The 17,096-nt window shown below is 47.4% G+C and overlaps 3 protein-coding genes across 3 annotated transcripts; 1 reads left to right on the forward strand and 2 right to left on the reverse strand.

Annotated features, from left to right (window-relative positions):
• Positions 1–2,453, forward strand: LOC117854946 (transcription initiation factor TFIID subunit 13). The gene is made up of 5 exons (XM_034737209.2): positions 1–583; positions 710–747; positions 1,033–1,092; positions 2,014–2,088; positions 2,164–2,453. Exons 1-5 carry the CDS (start codon positions 340–342, stop codon positions 2,275–2,277), a joined length of 531 nt encoding a protein of 176 aa, XP_034593100.1. The 5' UTR covers positions 1–339; the 3' UTR covers positions 2,278–2,453.
• A 314-nt stretch (positions 2,454–2,767) lies between these two features.
• On the reverse strand, positions 2,768–12,173 carry LOC117856255 (uncharacterized). The gene is made up of 4 exons (XM_034738655.2): positions 12,065–12,173; positions 7,055–7,104; positions 3,256–3,557; positions 2,768–3,179 (listed from the first exon to the last, which is right to left on the reverse strand). Exons 1-4 carry the CDS (start codon positions 12,171–12,173, stop codon positions 2,822–2,824), a joined length of 819 nt encoding a protein of 272 aa, XP_034594546.1. The 3' UTR covers positions 2,768–2,821.
• A 429-nt stretch (positions 12,174–12,602) lies between these two features.
• On the reverse strand, positions 12,603–16,418 carry LOC117856256 (dnaJ protein ERDJ3B). Its single transcript, XM_034738657.2, has 10 exons — positions 16,345–16,418; positions 15,745–15,893; positions 15,509–15,641; positions 14,500–14,614; positions 14,191–14,307; positions 13,869–13,955; positions 13,551–13,610; positions 13,386–13,466; positions 12,870–12,941; positions 12,603–12,775 (listed from the first exon to the last, which is right to left on the reverse strand). The coding sequence occupies exons 1-10, from the start codon at positions 16,416–16,418 to the stop codon at positions 12,611–12,613; spliced, it is 1,053 nt and encodes a 350-aa protein (XP_034594548.1). The 3' UTR covers positions 12,603–12,610.
• Positions 16,419–17,096: the final 678 nt, after the last annotated feature.

Here is a 17,096-nt window from a genome sequence, read left to right on the forward strand (position 1 = left end):
TCCAGGAGACCGTCCGCGCGTCGCCTTCGCCGCTGTCTGATCCCGAATCAGTCAAGGCACGCTCCACCGCCGTGGCGGCCGCCTCGCCGGCCACGCCACCGCCACCGCCAGCCCAGCCCTCGCCCCCGCCTCCGCGACCGCGACGCATCTGAGAGACTGGGAGCCCAGAGCTGCGACTTGCGAGCCGGCTGCCGCGGTTCGTGCCATTCCCCCTCTTGCCCTCCGAATTCGAACTCCTCTCCCCGCCCTGCTCCCCTCACCGCCTTCCCTCCCCTCCCACCCCCGCGCTCCCCACCCCCCCGCGCGCGCCGTCCGCCGTACCACCGGCCTCCGCAGGGGATGCAGAACCCCGCCACGCCCGCCCCAGCGGCGGCCCCGTCCAAGGGCAAGTCGTCGGCGCAGAACCCTAGCGGGCACCACGCCGCGACGCCCGGCCCATCGGGGACGCCGTCCAAGGGCAAGTCGGCGGCGGCGCAGGCCGCGGCCGCGGGCCAGGCTTCGTCCTCCCACCACCACGCCGCTGGGGGCGCCGACGCGTCCGCCACCACCCTCAAGCGCAAGCGCGGCGTCTTCCAGAAAGACCGTACGTGGCCGTTTATAATCCCCTGTTTGGCTAATTTTAGCCTTTGTTCTGTCTTTTGGGCATTCAAATTCAGTTTCGGCTCATTCTCATTTTGTGTGTTTGCAATTTTTGTTGACGTTCTTGCAGTGCAGCACATGATGTACGGATTTGGGGACGATCCAAATGTGAGTTCACTGAACTGTTATCTGTTTAGTTCTTTAACTTGTTCATCCAAGGATATGCTGTGGACTGTGATGCTGTTAGTATAGTATAGAGCAAGAATTTAGATTGCAACTGATGATAAAAGGCAGTATGCTGTAGTGATGATAATCTGCATGGAACCTTCAATTCACAATGCTAATATATGATGATTTAAATAGCTTCCATGTAATTAGTAAGAGGCACATCGTTTTTCCTTAAAAAAAAATTAAAATCTGCTTTGCTCATATGTGGTGTTCTTGACTTTGCAGCCACTTCCCGAAACCGTTGCACTTGTGGAGGACATTGTTGTGGAATATGTCACTGATCTGGTAAGCTTATTTTGTGTTTCTGTCTTCTGTGCTATGTCTGCGATGCTATGCTCACTAATTGTAAGGCTATGTTGATGGAAGGAAAAAATGATTGATGCTTTGCATCTATGACCCTGTTTTTTATTATTCTGTATTATGAAATGTTATTCCTGTTTCAACATTTATGTTTATTACCTTCTTGAACTCCATGCTCTGGTGTCCTAAGATGACAGACCATGCTTATAGAAGCTTCCAGATGTCATTACGGGCTAGTATGCTTTTTGAGATCTTTTTTGTGGTATGCATATGCAGCATGCCCATTTTTGTATATATTTAGAAGTCAGTGTGTAGCTGCGTATCGAGTTTTGATTCTGTGCTGCGCCCATTGTCCAATGCCTCTTTATGCCACATTATATCTTTCATTACAAGACTTTGGTAATTGCTGTTATTTGTGCATTGCTTTAGATTGGAATTTATACTAGACATGAATTTGTTCACATCAAGTAGTTGGCATCAGGGCTTTGTCAAATGATTCAGAACTTTTATCATGAGTTCGTACTGATTACAGAGTGAAAATTTATCTGTCACATGAGACTCTGATTTGTCCATTTGGTTACTTTCTGGACATGCATTATGTTTATTCATGCATGATTTGGAATTATGAAAATTATGTGCTGTTTGGTTAACAGCCATGCCTTTCCCCATCTGCCATCCACACTCCGCACTCCATTTTGAGCAAATTGATGTGCTTCAAATATATACTGGTGTGCACTATCAGGGAATGTGGTTGGAAATATCAATTATGTAGTAGATGATTACTGTGTGCAAGTATTCCTGCGACTCGGTAGATGGACAAAATCACAGACACATCTGGCATGTACAGTAGTTTACTATTGTCTGCAGCTTCATCATTCGGTGGATTCATAATGTACCTTTTCCCAGGTGCACAAGGCACAGAATGTTGCATCAAAGAGGGGGAAGCTCTTGACAGAGGATTTTCTTTACCTTATACGCAAGGTACATTTTCTGAACTCCACATTTGATTACCTTGCTTATTTGCAGTGCAGCTCACACTTTTGTGCTGGCATTTAGGATATGCGGAAACTGCACCGAGCTACTGAACTACTCTCCATGAATGAAGAGCTCAAGCAAGCAAGGAAAGCTTTTGACGTTGATGAAGAGACGCTTGCCACAAATGCCGTATGATATCTTCGCAGAAGCCTCAGAAACCATCATACGATCTGCATTAGTTTTCCATCCAGTTGTTTCTGCTGAAAGGAATCAATAATGTTGGTTTTTGAGGGCTTTCCTTGTACTGACAAGAATATTGCATCATTCCTGTTGCCAATACTTAACACTTGATACGTACTGACAACAGTTCACCTGTGCGTTCCCATGTTTAAACTTCAGAAAGCACTTCTGATAAGGTATTATCGCTTAACATAAACCACACATTTTGGCCTTTTGTTTCGGATACGCATTAAGCAAGCTGTCCAAGAACCTACATTAAGAGATTAAAGGCTGAATGCAAACTCAGCGAGTAGTTTGAGTTTTAAGGCAACATTTAACATCATAGTTTTATAAAGCTGACCCAGCTTTACCTTCAAGTTGAGATAACTTGAGGAATCAACTAGCCCATTACATAAGCCAGGTAGCATATCACTCCACAGACTTTTGGCACTGAAGATCGAAGAGCAGTAGCTTAACAACCGCAGGGAGTGCAAAATACATCTGTTTTGCTGTTGGAGGACTAGCCGAACTTGTTTTGAATGTCAGTGTCTTCGAGCTCACCTTCCAAGTGCAACAACTTCACCATGTCCATGAGCAGCTCGGGCCATTCACAATACAGGATTTCCTCAATGTTGTCATCGTTGTACTCATGCAAGTGGCTTCTTACATTTCTGTTGAGCCGCAGTAGATCGAGCTGAGTCCTTCTGTACTCGTTTTGGCATTTGACAACCCACTTGTTGATCTGTGCATTTGCCCTGGCAGTATCCAACCAGTCATTCTCGTAGGGGAGCTTCGAGAGGATCCTCCTCTTCTTTGCCCGGTTTGTACGACCAAGGTATTTGACAATTATATCGTGTAGCATCAGGAAGACCTCAGTGCTGTGAACACGAGTAACAAAATGAGCAAATGTCATCAAACAAATCAAAGACGACGAAACCGAGTTGAAAAATTTACCGGTTTTTCATGGGCAGCAGCGCGGCATGGTTCACAATCAAGAATTCATCTCTCATTGTAAGGTTGTCATTACCCAAGAGCGCGAGGAATTCTCTGTAGTCCGGAGGCACTTTGGTGATATCCCCACCTGAGATTCTGATCAGCGCCTGGAGGACCCTGGACAGCTGCTTGTAGTCATCTCTCACACGCTCAATGCCAAAGCCTTTACTGGTGAAACTGACCCCCCTGAGCTTGACACTCCCAGCGTTGCCGACCCAGACGTTGGAGACCTGCAGACGATCAGCGAGGCACTTGCCAACTGAGTCGGGAGCGCCCGACCCCTCGCCGCAAGGCTCCGCCTCGCCCGACCGCGGTCCCAGGGTTGGGAGCGCCCGACCCCTCGCTGCAAGTTTCCGCCTCGTCCGACCCAGGGAACCGGGGTCGGGAGCGCCCGGCCCCCACCACAGAAACTCCGCCTCGCCCGACCCTGGACGCGGGGGTCGGACTCACTCGGGTCCACGAGACGGATATTCTCCTCGGGCGCGGGCTGGAGGATCAGGATAACAATCTCGTGGGTCCCCCTGTCAACCTCGCCATAAATGCGCCGCGGCCCTGTCAAGCCAAGAGGGGAGCGGCATCCCCAACGTAACCGGTCACGAATACCGGTGCGCGGCCGTGCGGCGCGGGCTGCAGTGGTCGCAGCTCCTTCTGATTCGCCACAGGGTACTCATGAGCCGCGCCGAACGACACAGGAGGATGCATCCCTTACTCTCGCGCCCCGTGCTCCCAACGGCAGTGTCAGGGACGCGACGTCCGGGTCTTACGATAATCGGCGGGGCAACAGACTCGGGCTTCCTCCCCGGCGGGCACGGATGCTGAGGCTAAGGCTCATCATCACGCTCGACGGCGACGGCGACCAGGGAGATCATCGACAAGATCGGGAGGGAATCGCCCTCCCTTGTCGGGCGCGTTGACGGAGACCGGGGGCCGGAACGAGAGCGGCGGCCTCGGGGCCCTCCCCCTTTGTATTGTTTCTCTACTTGGCTTATCTTTTCTACTTCTTCCCCTAAGGCCCGTCTCAACTGTAACCTCGGTCTCTCTCTTGCGCTATAAAAGGAGGACCGGAGGCCATGAGACGGGGACGGAGACTCTTTTCCTCAAACCAACAGCACATTCTCATAGTCCCTTAGAGCACAAGCTCACACAAGAGACCTGGGATCAGCTCCCTCTCTCGTCTTTCTGTAACCCCTACTACAGAACCCCGCGTGGGTAACACGAGCTACCTCGATACTGGACGTAGGGCTTCCTTTGCCCGAACCAGTCTAACCCCGTGTCTCCCACGCCACCATCCGAAGCCTTACGCGCATAAAAGAAATTTACTAGTCTAGAGTCTTGATCCGCAAATCTTGACAACGACAAGAAGGTCAGTGAAGCTCGGATGAGAAGGATCATGATCAACAGCCTAAGACCTGAGTACAGTGGGTTTATGGCTGCAGTGAGTGGATGGCCAGTACAGCCGTCCTTGGTGGAGCTGGAGAATTTATTGGCTAATTAGGAGACATTAGCCAAGAAGATGGGCAACATCACTTTGGAGGAGAAGGATAAAGAGGATGTACTCTTCATCAGGAAGAAGGGTCCACTGAGAGGCCAAGGAGAGGCGAATGAGTGGACAAGAGGTGATAGTCGTTGCCCAAAAAAGAGTAGCTATTCAGGGGGAGCTTAACAAGAGAGCGGCGACGAAGATGACCAAGAGTGGGTCAAGAGCGAGAGGAGAAGAAGATGTGAGTGCTTCAACTGTGGTAAGAAGGGACATCTGGCACGGGACTGCCGGAGTCCACGGAGACACTCAGAAGGAAGCGTGGCTACAACGAAAGAAGTTGTCTTGAGTACGTGCCCAAGTGAAGAAGAGTGGGATGCTGAGGCAGCTACCACAATTGAAGATGACAGAAGGTGAAACTCGATCAACTAGCGTTAAAGAAGAAGAAGAAGAAGAAGAAGAAGAAGAAGAGTGGGATGTAGAAGGTGGCTTCTCCATGGATGTGAGAGTTCCAGATATTTCTGAAGGATTTGTAATATTTGGATATGATAGTGATGAAGATTGGGAGGCTCTAAGCAACGAGGAGGAAGATATTAAAGATGGAACGATAGAGTCTAGTCTTCATGATGACGAGGAGCCACAAGAGCATGGTGAAGATACACATGGGGCATTGGTGATCCATGAAGATTTGGAGGAGCATGATAAGGCGAACAAAATTCTGAAAGGACGCAGTTCTGAAGATCTCAGGTATGACAATGCTTCGCCAGCTAAAGTTATTTTGCCTTTGTACCATGAAGCATCTAGAGGACAGACAACTAGAAGGGTGAAGAAGAAAGAAGAGATGCATGGATGCATCAAGTCTACGTGGAACCTCCAACCAAAGACAGAGGCATATGAGTTGAAGGAAGAGAGACCATGTCACGAGGGAAAGTGAAGAAGAAGATTTGTAATGGCAGAGCCCAGAAGATCCAATAGTAGCGAGACGAAATGGTTCGACCACTCGAGACAAGTATGCATTGAGGGGGAGTGTTGAAATACGCAATGCATACTTGGAACATTTTAGAAGATTGTGGAGATCTCAAGATACTAACTTTGCCATGTACAAGGATAAGATCATGGCAAGGTAAGAAGGTTCTAGAAAATTGGAGAGAATGCATGAGCTATAGTTGCCATACTTCATGGTGAAGTATAGAATACTCTAAAACTAGATATTTTAGAATGGTAGAAATATAAGAAACTAGATAAGAATAAGGAGGGTTATAGAGTTAGGATTTTTTGTATGGAAGAGTGTTGAAGTTTCCACATAGCAACATCACAATGATCGTGAGCACCTATAAATAGAAGTGCTCCCCTCCCTACTAGCCATACCATGGCATAGAGTGGCATGTGAGCCATAGGTGAAGAGATGGCAAGGTTGCCATGTAGTGTAGTGGTGTCATGGTAGGGTAGCTGTGGGTGTTTAGACCCAGCAACCTATCGAGGGGGTACCCGAGGTAGTCTTTTATACGTGGGGCTTGTTGAGATCAGGAACTCGAAGGTGAACTCGAACACATTATTTAGACAGGATCGGGCCGCTTATGTCGTGTAATACCCTATGTCGTGTGTGTTGGTTGTATTGTATTGGATTGAATGTGTTTGGAGGGGGTCCTTGCATCGCCTTATATTGTCGGGATAGGGTTACATGTCGGTTATATGAAAGAATACTATTCGGATTCGACTAGTAAGTCCTACTCTATTTGCTATGAATAATTTCCTAATTCTCGACTAGTTCTGGTCCTCCATGTAGACCACACCGTCCTGCATTGTAGTCTCCATGTCTGACACATCTCAGTGTACAACCCCGTATTTAGGACTGTCCAAACCTTCCAATGGACCCATATATGTATGAACGATAAGCCTCCAAATATTTTTTTAGTCAAATATAGCAGTCCCGAGTACTTCTATAGATGCCTTCGACTAGTTTGTGGTGCTATTGTAGTACTCCATCGGATTGGGTCTTCGAACGTACTCGAGTACTGCCATGCGGCTAGAATGTGCTCAAGGTTTGTTTAATTTGGTCTTAAATCTTCATTCTTAAATTATATACACTCTAAATGGAGTGGCTCCCAAGCCTTATGTTGAATCAAAGAATTAGGCTGTGGGTCAATCCTATAATTTCACATATCTTTCTTCCTTAAAACCCAAAGAAAAAATATTTTAGCTTTTTAGCCAATGGGCACATGGCACACAGCCCCCGAGCCGTTACACGACTAGTTTGGGTATAAGGGTCAACCACTGGCCAATGTGACCGTTTGCCAACAGTAACCTTATTTCTTTCAAAAAAAAATTAGAAACTGTCAAGTGATAACTTTAGGCGTTTAAAAATGGAATATTCCCGTTAATCCCGTCTCTGTTTTAACTGTGCTGCGGTTATAAATAACGGAGCAAATTATCCCTTCCATTTTACCCAAGCCATCCGCTCTTTCATCTTCCACACTGTAGCCCTAGTGTCATCGCTGCTCAATCCTTGAGCCCGAGCGCCACCGTCCCCCACCTCTTAGCCCCTGAGCGCATGCGCAAGAAAATCCTCGTGGCAACACGAACGGGAAAGAAGGCGACATCTAGCAAAGTTGCGGAGAGCAAGAAAAGGAAGACTGAGAAGAAGAAGGAGATCTAGTTGCTGGCTCCAAAGTATGGCAAGACTGATCAAACAGCTCCGCCAAATCAAGCGTGCGCCTGGAAGAAATACGTGCTGAAGGAGGCGGATATCCATGCATATGTAGATGCCAATCTTCTCCAGGACCAAGACTTCATCAACTGGAGGGCTGCCTTTGGCAACCCCTAGCTAATGGAGAGCTACACCCATGAGACGGTAATCTTCACGCACTTTATTGAGCGTGGTTTGGCTTTGCCCACATCGGACTTCTTCTGCGGTCTTCTGAATTATTACAAGCTGGAGTTAGTCCATCTCAACCCCAACTTTATTCTGCACATTGCTATTTTTGTGCATCTGTGTGAAGCTTTTCTCGGAATCCAGCCAAACTTCTAACTTTTCCGCAAGTTCTTCAGAGTCAAGTCCCAGTCTAGAATGGACTATACCAAAGTAGTCGGAGTGTAGTGTGGCGGAACCACCTCGGATTAGCTTGATTAAGCAAGGTTAAGTCGCCTAACATACGACACTCCTGCTTAAACCGAGCTAACACGGGGTGCCGTCGGATTTCATCCGATTTAACCACTTAACAGGATCAAGTCTAGCAAACCCACACGAAGGTGAGCGGTTACAGAGAATACAACGAGTCCACTGAGTTAAGCAGATCTTACTCAATTGGTTCGGCCATAAAAATTTACATCAAAGTTTTATAACAAAGAGCAACAGACAAAACACTAGCGGAAGACTTCGTCGGGGTCGGATGTCTGGGCGAGGCCAGCCAGAACATCACTGAGTCCTCTCCTCGCCGTCCGAGGAAGGGTCCCACTCGACCGTCCAGCCTGGCGGGAGCTGGGACGGCCAAGCACCAACCAAAAAGGGGTCGGACGCGGCAACTTCACCTGAAAACAGAAGCCACAACAAGGCTGAGCTACTAAGCTCAACAAGACTTAACCGACCGGGGTAAGGACTACTCCACCTTCTAGACATGCAAGCTTTTTGGCTGAGGGGTTTGTTTGCCAAAAGCGCTAGTAACCAGTTTTTTTCAAGTTTTAGCTCCGGTTCTAGGTTTATTTACCAGTCTAGGTTGTGCAACCTATTCTAAGCAAACATAGAACCAAACAAGATGTGTAGATATAACAACAAACACTACCATCATCAGATTCCTCAATTACTCAGGGTGACATAGCGATCAAGAAATCTCAGACTGTGAGAGGCAGACGAATCGATTCGAGTTCTTTAACCATGCATGGTGAACCTAGCCCCACGACATCCGCGCACCCGGAGGTCGCTTCCTGTGTCGGCCTTCCCCATCAATCCCCTAACCCGTGTCGGGCCTATTTCCTTTGGTGCAAGGTTCCACAGACCCGGCCTCTGCCGTCCTGTGACCACGCTTGCCACCACGTGCGACAACCAGCAGGGGAAACTCCGTTCCAAGAACAATGGGGCGACCGCTCACGTCTAGGTTCAATCAGGTACTAGGCTTCCTCATCCCATACTAAGTATGAGGCTAGTACTTTCAAACACTTGATCACGAACACCACCACTGTCGGGCCTTAGCAAGTTTTTATAGACAGACGGGGCGACCATCCGACCACCAAAAAGTTACCAAGCCCTACCCCGTCCATCGTCCTTATAGTTGTAACAGGAGAGTAAATCATGCAACTCCTACAACTCGCGAGTGACAGGAGATCACTCGGCTTTTACCGTCTCCTATTTAAGCAATGCCACTACTCGGCCCAACAACTAGTGCTCATATCAAGGGTCAACTAGGTCGTGCATCTAGGGTTTCACACAACTCCTAAACGTAAATGCACAGACATGCTATACGGAAGGCATGCGCAAGTTTGGCAAAACACGTAGGATCTTCATGCAACCGGGGCTTGCCTGCAAGCAAAGGGGACGGACGCTGCTCGACTTCTGGGGCGACTTCAGCTTCCGCGGGCAGGAACTCGGCTACAGCTTCTTCGTCGGGCGCCGGGTGCAACTCGTAGAAACCGTCGGCGAGGTGCAGCTCTACACGAATGCAATGCAAGGGTTAGTTTAAACGTTTATTTCATCAGCAACACTGGCTCGCCTGAGCCCAGAAACTTGCGACAAGGAGCAGGAGGTTGTGGTAGTTCGAGAGAGCTGATGTTACCCAGAAGGTAAGGGTGGGAAGGAAACTAGTGGTCTGATCCTTGTACTAGAGGATGTGACAACTGGGATCCTTAGACGCAAGCGCTTCAGGGTTCCCAAGTTTTACACTTACACCCTCGAGTTGAAGGAAAAGATCACAGCCAAGCCCTCGGGCGAGGCGGACAAGGGTCGGCGGATCAGACAGGGTCGGACGAGACGGAACTGGGGTCGGGCGGATAGGAGGGGTCGGGCGAAGCGGACTTAGGGTCGGCAACTCACCTTCTTCCTGAAAGGAAAGCTTGAGGTCGAGAAGAGGCAGACTTGGGCGGAGGGACTAAAGCTTTGAGCAAGGGCGAAGACCGGCAATGCTCCGGTGGCGGCGCTGCTTCTTGCGGATCACAAGAGAGCTCTACGCGGCACAAAGGAGCAAGCTGCTGGGTGACTTGGAGGAACTGAGAAGGAACTGGGAGAAGAACTTCTCAAGAACTGGGTGGGTGGCGCTAGGAGTTTGAGCAGGGGCTAGAGAAGGCTAAAGGCAACAAAGGCGGAGGGAACTCCGGGGACGGGGGCATTCCTTTTATAGCTGCTGGAGCAGAGGAACGGAAACGTCGCGGAGAGAGAGAAGGGGAGCGGCGCGAAGGCCGGGAAGACGCAATGGAGTGCTCTGCCGTGGCGGCGATTGAGCAACTAGGGCGGTGCGGCAGAACTCCTGGGGTGACGCCAGCGATCATTGCGCTACTCCGTCAGGGCGGCGTAGGCGCGGGTAGACCGGTGGTTGGGATTTGGCGGAGAGCGGGCGTCGCCGTGCGGAAGAGGTGATAGAAGCGACCGGTTAAACGGCGCTAGGATCGAGGGTGCACAGGTGGGAAGATAGGCGGACGCGGCGCGGGGGAGAGCGCGGAACAACAGATTGTCGGGCGGCTTCTGACAGAGCGGGGAAAGGGACTGTCGCGGCCGCGGTCGGGGTTGGCGGTGGAGGAATCGTCTTGTAGCGACGACCGGGCGGCGCGACTGTGGCTGAAGCGACGGAAAAGACGGGCGACATCGGGCTCTGGGGCCGGGATTTGGCGGCGTGATGATGGGCGCGGGAGGCGAGGAACTGCAGAAAGGGTGCAGAGGGGCTTCCGCTGCCATTGGGGAAGGGGGCGCGAGAACCCACTTGGTCGCTTGCCAGAGACAAAACTGAGCGGCGGGCGTCGGAGAAGGCGAGCCACGCGGGAGGAAGACTCTGAGGCGGCCATGCAACTCGAGTGCGGCCATCGCGGAGGATCTGGAAAAGATCTCGCGGGTCCACCGGGGACAGATCAGACGGGTGAGGAAGATCAACAGGATCCGACGGAGGGCTGAACTCGCCGGGGTCGGGAGAGGGGCGAAGCAGGAAGGGGTCGGATCTAGGGGTCGGAACTGGCGGAAGACTGAGCACTTAGGTGCGGTCAAACAAAACAGCTGACTACGGTTAAGGGCTGAGATCGAACCTAACTGGGAAAGGTTAGGGGTCGGTCGTTACATGTAGGCATTCAACTGCGGGAGAAAGTCAAAGGCTTGTACTTGGATTACGAGCTGATTGACTCTCATTTTGGCTGGAAGGAGAGGTGGTGTTACATCAGGAATCATGAGCCCAACTACCCAAGGTGACAAACTACCGCTTAGTATGGAACAACCGGTGGTTGGACGAGCCAACCCATGGAGACAGCCTTCAGCTACCCGAGCTTCTGGAGAAGATTGTCGTACTCAAGTCGCAAGGATTGATTGGAGTCGGAGTAGCTTTCAGTTTTATGAAGGCGAGTCCAATCTTGCAACTGCGCTGCTCTTGGGGATACGACTACTCGGGCCCTAACGATCCATCCCGGATGACATCCGATGACATCTCCGTGGATGAAGTCATGGCGTGATTGAGGCGCCTGTTGAAACATACAAGAGCAATCCCGACGATCATGCGGTAGTACTGCGCCGCCAACCCGCCAAGTAGCGTAAGTACCCGTGGCCTCAGCCCCCGAGTACTAATTTTTTGTACTTGTTGCGTTTTTAACTTGTCTTCTCATGCAGGAAGAAGTCCACTTGTCTTGCTCCTCCTCCACCCGTAGCCATATAAAGAGTGTAAGAGTAAGTGTTGTATTAAGTTGTGAGTAGGTGAATAAAAGATTTAGACTTTCTTGTAGAGAGTTGGTCTCCCGTGTTGTTATCGGTGTGAAGGTCTTCTCAGAGTAGTGTGGGTATGAAGTCACTAAAGAAGTGGTGTCACACCACTTTAATGCTACTTCTAGAGAGTCGGTGTCAAGATTTGGACGCCGATTTATTAATAGAGAACAGTAGGAACTAGGAACCCAGGATGGGGAAGGAAACAGAGAACAGTAGGGACTAGGGGCACAAGGTGGGGAAGGAAATGGAGGAAGAACACTGTATGCTACTGGACACCGGCAATATTTTTTTTTTAGCATGGATGTGGATTCGAACCTGCGTCAGGGCGGTGGCACCGCTGGCGGTGACTGGCGTGTCGCCATGGGGACCTAGAGCCTGTTGATGAGGCCGAGGAGCAGCGGCCGGCGGACCATGGCCATAGTACTGCGGCTGGTAGTAGGGGTAGTGGCCGCCGCCCCCGTGAACCACTGGACCTTGATGGTCTTCTTGTCCCTCGAAGCACCTGAGGATGTTTCCCATGGAGGATCACTCTCCCATGGAGGATCACTCTCTCTCTAGCTGCTCCACTTGTTCACCTACCGAGCTCAAAGCTAGCTGCCAGAGGTGAGGGAAGAGAGTAAAGAGAAAGGGTAGTGTAGTGGGGCTGGAGAAGAAAAACAAAGAAGACTAGACCGAAGACCTGGAATCTGCAGGGCGACTGTTCATGACGGGATGGCAGGATAGAGACATAGACCGATTGACTTGAGATGACAATTCGGTTTGCTTTTGGTCAGGCTAAATGCTTGTTTGTATATGCATGAGAAATTGCATGAACATTGTCTATATCTGGCCTGTGACTCTGAGCAACAACAACTAAAATACAACATTCAGGCTGCCATTTGTCTGTTCACTTATGTTCTCTGCAATTAGTCCAGGAGTCAAAACTGACGGTGTTTAACTGAAAATGCTCGTTGACCCTAAAGAAAACTTAAAATGCTCGTCAGCTTGGCCTTCTGGTCATCAGTTAGGTGTTCTGGGAAGACTACATCGAAAGTGATGTAGAGGTCTCCTTTACTGCTGCTCTGGTACAGTGGCATGCCCTCACCTTCGAACTTCCTAACCTCTTTCGGCTTGGTGATCCCCTGCAGATTCACAGCAATGCAAAGTTGAGCTATTGTACTTGCACACATGATGAATTCTTGAGGTGTACAAAACTCAAAATTACCCCCTAGTTACCTCGGTACCGATTTCCACTGAATGGTTGTCGAGGTGGTTGAAGTTCTTCTTGAAACCAACAAGAGCTTCGAGCTGCAACAGAAATGGGAGCTCAGTGGTTGACAAATGACAACAGAATTAATGGAAGAGGTGGTGATGACTGCCAAAGTTGCTCTAAGCTGCCATGAGATAAGTAAGCTAATGGATGGCCGCTCTGGTGGAATGAAAATGAGGCTCGAGGTTCAGACTTCAGCCTTCACGGACACCAAAGAATCGGCAGAAATATTGACACAATTGTTTGGCTGAATTTCTATCTTAGAGTGTAACAAGAGCCCATCAGCTTACAACTGAATGCCTTTTCTATTTCTTGACATCTATCTATCAAGATATTCATCCATGAACAAGCATAAATATTTTTATTGGTTTTCTAACGCGATTGGACCTTCTTCTTTGATCAAAGGTCCTCTGCGGAAGATCTATCTAATTTCTATTTAGGTAGAACTACTAGCGAGAGAACAAGACTGAAGCAATGAACACTATTAGTGGAATTGTCATTGCTGCATGTAAATCATTGCCTTCTCTTCTAAAGCGCTCATGCCGTGTTGTCCGGATCTTAAACTGCTCAGAAAGTGATTTTTGTCAGAGAAAGATGCTGCTAAGCTGATTATTCGGTATGTAATTTGCATAAAAAACCCTAACAACCTTCAAATCACTAGGCTCTCCGTCAATCTTAGGTTCACCTTCCTCGCAAAATAAAATTTCCTGAAAGAAGAAAAGATATAATCTATTAAGATCATACAGAATGGAATAAACCAAAAGTGCTTCGCACACATAATTCCACATGCTGTAGTTAATCAGCTTAAGCGATTCCTGTAATGATGTTCATGCAAGAAAAGGGAAAAAATGTTGTTGGTTAGAATAGTAAAGAAGTGGTAGTTCAGCTATGTCGCTCCAAAGGTTGCATGATGCAAACCACTATAGATAAATCACTGGAACAAACAATATGCAGTTGCTTGGTACCTGTCCATCTGGCATTCCCTTTTCAATATCAACGTTAATGGAATCACCTTCTCTTACATACTTCACATTTGGGCATGTCTCACAAACCTGGAAAAGGAAGTGTATCCTCATGTCATTGCAGAATGTAGCAAACCAGATCTAGTACACTGATCACATATGACCCTTCAAAATAAAATATGGAAGATGAATGCTCTTCATCATGAAAAGCATGAAAAGATTAAACAAGAAAGCATATCTGAACATATTCCATTATAGTAATATAAAAAATATAGGTTCTAGATCATACCATCTGCAGAAAAGAATCTGACAGTTTAGAAATTACCTGCTCACTAATTTGATAGAACACTCCAGGAGCGATTTCTCGTTGGCGAATTTCATTCCTACATTTGCATCGCCTCTTGCCTGGAGCTTGTTTAATCATATTTTTCTCCCTCCAAACCTATCATTCACCAATGAAATACCAAGTCAAAGCAAATAATTATAAGCTTCTATAAGTGCAAATCGTCCGCTTAAAAAAAGTGCAAACCGTTTCCATAAAAATCTGAAGCTTACTTGAGGAATGACTTAAAAATGTTATCAGGACTCTAATGGCTTTTTCTATCATGAGTTATGAGTTGCAAACTGATGTTACCTTTACGGAACCACCCATGTATAAGTCCTCGAGTGAAGCATCCAATTCAACAATTACATCATCACCCTTAGTTATTTGCTCTCCCTCCTTTTCCATCCCTCGGCCACCAAAAAAACTGAATATTTTATGAACAAAAAAATTTAGGTACCATAGAAATATGCTAAAATATTTGTTCAACTAAATATGAATAACATATTTTTAGTAACAGGATATATCTGCCTAATGGTATATTAATCAGTAATAAACAAATGTGCATGACAGGAGTGCACTAGTGTACTTATGCACTAAAATTTTAGCATATGGAGTTTGTTTATTGTTAGGTGAACAAATATATATAAAGGACAAGGACAATCAGACACGTACCACATGGATGTATTCTATTCTTTCATGGAGCCAAATTCTAACAGACCAGAACTTGCGACATAATAGTCTTGACTGACAAAAATTTTAATACTTTCAAATTAAATCATGAAAAAAAAAACTTCTATTCCACATTGATTATTTTCATTTACAAAACATTTTCAGTAAATCCCCCAGATAAAGAATAAATTAAAGGTGTAACATGATCCATGTCCTGAAAGGATTGATCCCATTATACCAAATCCTAAAATTCACGTACAGACAAAATGGGTTGGCAAGGAGCATCAATAATATGGTTCTACAATCCTCGTTTTCAAATATCTATGGACCCAACAAAAACAAATTGAGACATTTTACTGTATTTTTGTTTAGCAACTACATATACTTTACTAATCCAGAAAAGGCTCGAGAAATGTTTTTGGAAAAATGAGAGTCTATCATGTCGTTCTTCGACAAACAAGATAGATCTTGTTGAAGTAAGGAACCCACAATTTTAAGTTCAAAAACATAATGGCATCAATATATAATGCAATGTAGCTTACAACAAGTTTGTTGTTCTATGTCATAAACATTAATATATTTAGCAATCATGATAAGATGATATATGATCAAAACAAAACAATAAGATAACGTGAACTTTTCTTCTTACTTGCTAAACACGTGTTTGAAGTTCATAGTACGACCACCTCCACCACTACGCTCGCCCTGGAATTGCTTCAACCCATCCTCGCCATACCAGTCATAGACCTTCCTCTTCTCCTGATCCATCAAGACCTCATAGGCTGCAAGTTGACAGCTTCACCACTCAATACCCACCAACACTTTAAAACCCGAGCATGAGCACTCAAGTATTTCCCTTTTGTTCTCCATAGTACCAGTACATACCATTGTTGATCTCAGCAAATCGTGTGTCGGCCTCCTCGTTGTTGGGGTTCTTGTCAGGGTGGTATTTCAGCGCAAGCTTGCGGTACGCCCTCTTGATTTGCTCCTCTGATGCATCTTTCGACACTTGCAGTATGTCATAGTAGCTCGTTCTGATCCATTGGTTGCATATGAAAAATATTTTAAAAAAAGAATGATCAGTATAAATCATCAATGCTTACAGGTGATGTTGTGAAATATTATTAAGGAGGGGAGAAAAACTACTCAGAATTTGAGCAACCAGGAGTTCCAGAACTGAGAACATACTAGGTAGGAGTAGCTAGCAGTTGAATGGTAAAAGGAAGAGGAAATTGTAGTAAGAGAACTTAGAGAAGATATATATGATCAAATGCAGCAAAGAACTCTCAGCTTCCAGCAACGAAGGAAGTGATTTTGTTTGAGCAGCGATTCTAAACCATTAGCAAGATGCGATTTCCCCACAACAGAGACCGCTCTGATGCAACTACACGCGTCGACAAATCGAACCCCAATAACACGAAGAAAATAACCACAGATAGAGAATCAGAATCCGGAAACCAAGCTGTGACGGATCCAGGGCCGTACCCAGCAAGTGTAGACACCGCGTGGTGCAGGAGGAGGACGGTGGCGAACAGCACCGCTCTCCTCTGTGCCGCCATTGCCCCCACCACGAGATGCCTCGCCTCGGCTAAAGCCTCAAACGACAGGGTCAGACAAGACGACAGAGTGTAGCTGGCGTTGTGGAGAGCGAGCGAGCGTGCCCGGTACGGGATCAGATTCCCATCGCCGGCGCCCCTTCGTCTTCCTCTCGATCGATCGACTCGCCCCGCGGGTCGAGAGCTCCGAGGAGTGACGTTTCATCTTTGGTGCGCGGTTGGCGTGCGTGGCAATGGCCGGGGAGCCTTTGGAACAATGGGCGCCGGCTTTTGGCCGGGCTCTAGCGCTTTTTGGCGGCCGCGGCTACAGTCTCCGGGTACCGCACGTGCTAATTGAACGCGCACGTGATGTGAAGGCAGTTTTTCTTTTCTAGCGAAACATAATCTCTTCTAGGCCTATTTCTTCGTTTTTAATGTTCGATGCAATTTACGAGGTTATTTTTATATCAAGTTATTTTTCCTTTGTAATAGTGATGTTTTCCTTGGTAAATATCATACGAGACACTCTTCATCTGGCGTCTTTCTCAAAAAAAAATCCTTGGTTGCAGGATCACTGGGCCATACCATCTAATGATATGTTTTATGTTACTTTTTACATGTCACATTAGATTTGTTTTAAGTCAAACTTGTCCAATTTTGACCAAATTTGTATAAAATATTAAAATATTTATACTTCCAAAT

Source organism: Setaria viridis, chromosome 5, assembly GCF_005286985.2.
Source record: "Setaria viridis chromosome 5, Setaria_viridis_v4.0, whole genome shotgun sequence".
NCBI classification, from domain to species: Eukaryota; Viridiplantae; Streptophyta; class Magnoliopsida; order Poales; family Poaceae; genus Setaria; species Setaria viridis.

Excerpts from the sequence above, each read along its gene's own strand:
- LOC117854946 (XM_034737209.2), top strand. The coding sequence starts at position 340 with ATGCAGAACCCCGCCACGCCCGCCCCAGCGGCGGCCCCGTCCAAGGGC. Across the intron at positions 748-1,032 it reads GATTTGGGGACGATCCAAAT|CCACTTCCCGAAACCGTTGC; the intron begins GTGAGTTCACTG and ends TTGACTTTGCAG. Across the intron at positions 1,093-2,013 it reads TGGAATATGTCACTGATCTG|GTGCACAAGGCACAGAATGT; the intron begins GTAAGCTTATTT and ends ACCTTTTCCCAG.
- LOC117856255 (XM_034738655.2), bottom strand. The coding sequence starts at position 12,173 with ATGGGAAACATCCTCAGGTGCTTCGAGGGACAAGAAGACCATCAAGGT. Across the intron at positions 3,558-7,054 it reads TACTGTTGGCAAACGGTCAC|TCAGTTGGCAAGTGCCTCGC; the intron begins ATTGGCCAGTGG and ends GGCGCTCCCGAC. Across the intron at positions 3,180-3,255 it reads CTGCTGCCCATGAAAAACCG|CACTGAGGTCTTCCTGATGC; the intron begins GTAAATTTTTCA and ends TCGTGTTCACAG.
- LOC117856256 (XM_034738657.2), bottom strand. The coding sequence starts at position 16,418 with ATGGCGGCACAGAGGAGAGCGGTGCTGTTCGCCACCGTCCTCCTCCTG. Across the intron at positions 14,308-14,499 it reads ACATGGGTGGTTCCGTAAAG|GTTTGGAGGGAGAAAAATAT; the intron begins GTAACATCAGTT and ends GGTGAATGATAG. Across the intron at positions 12,776-12,869 it reads CAGTGGAAATCGGTACCGAG|GGGATCACCAAGCCGAAAGA; the intron begins GTAACTAGGGGG and ends GTGAATCTGCAG.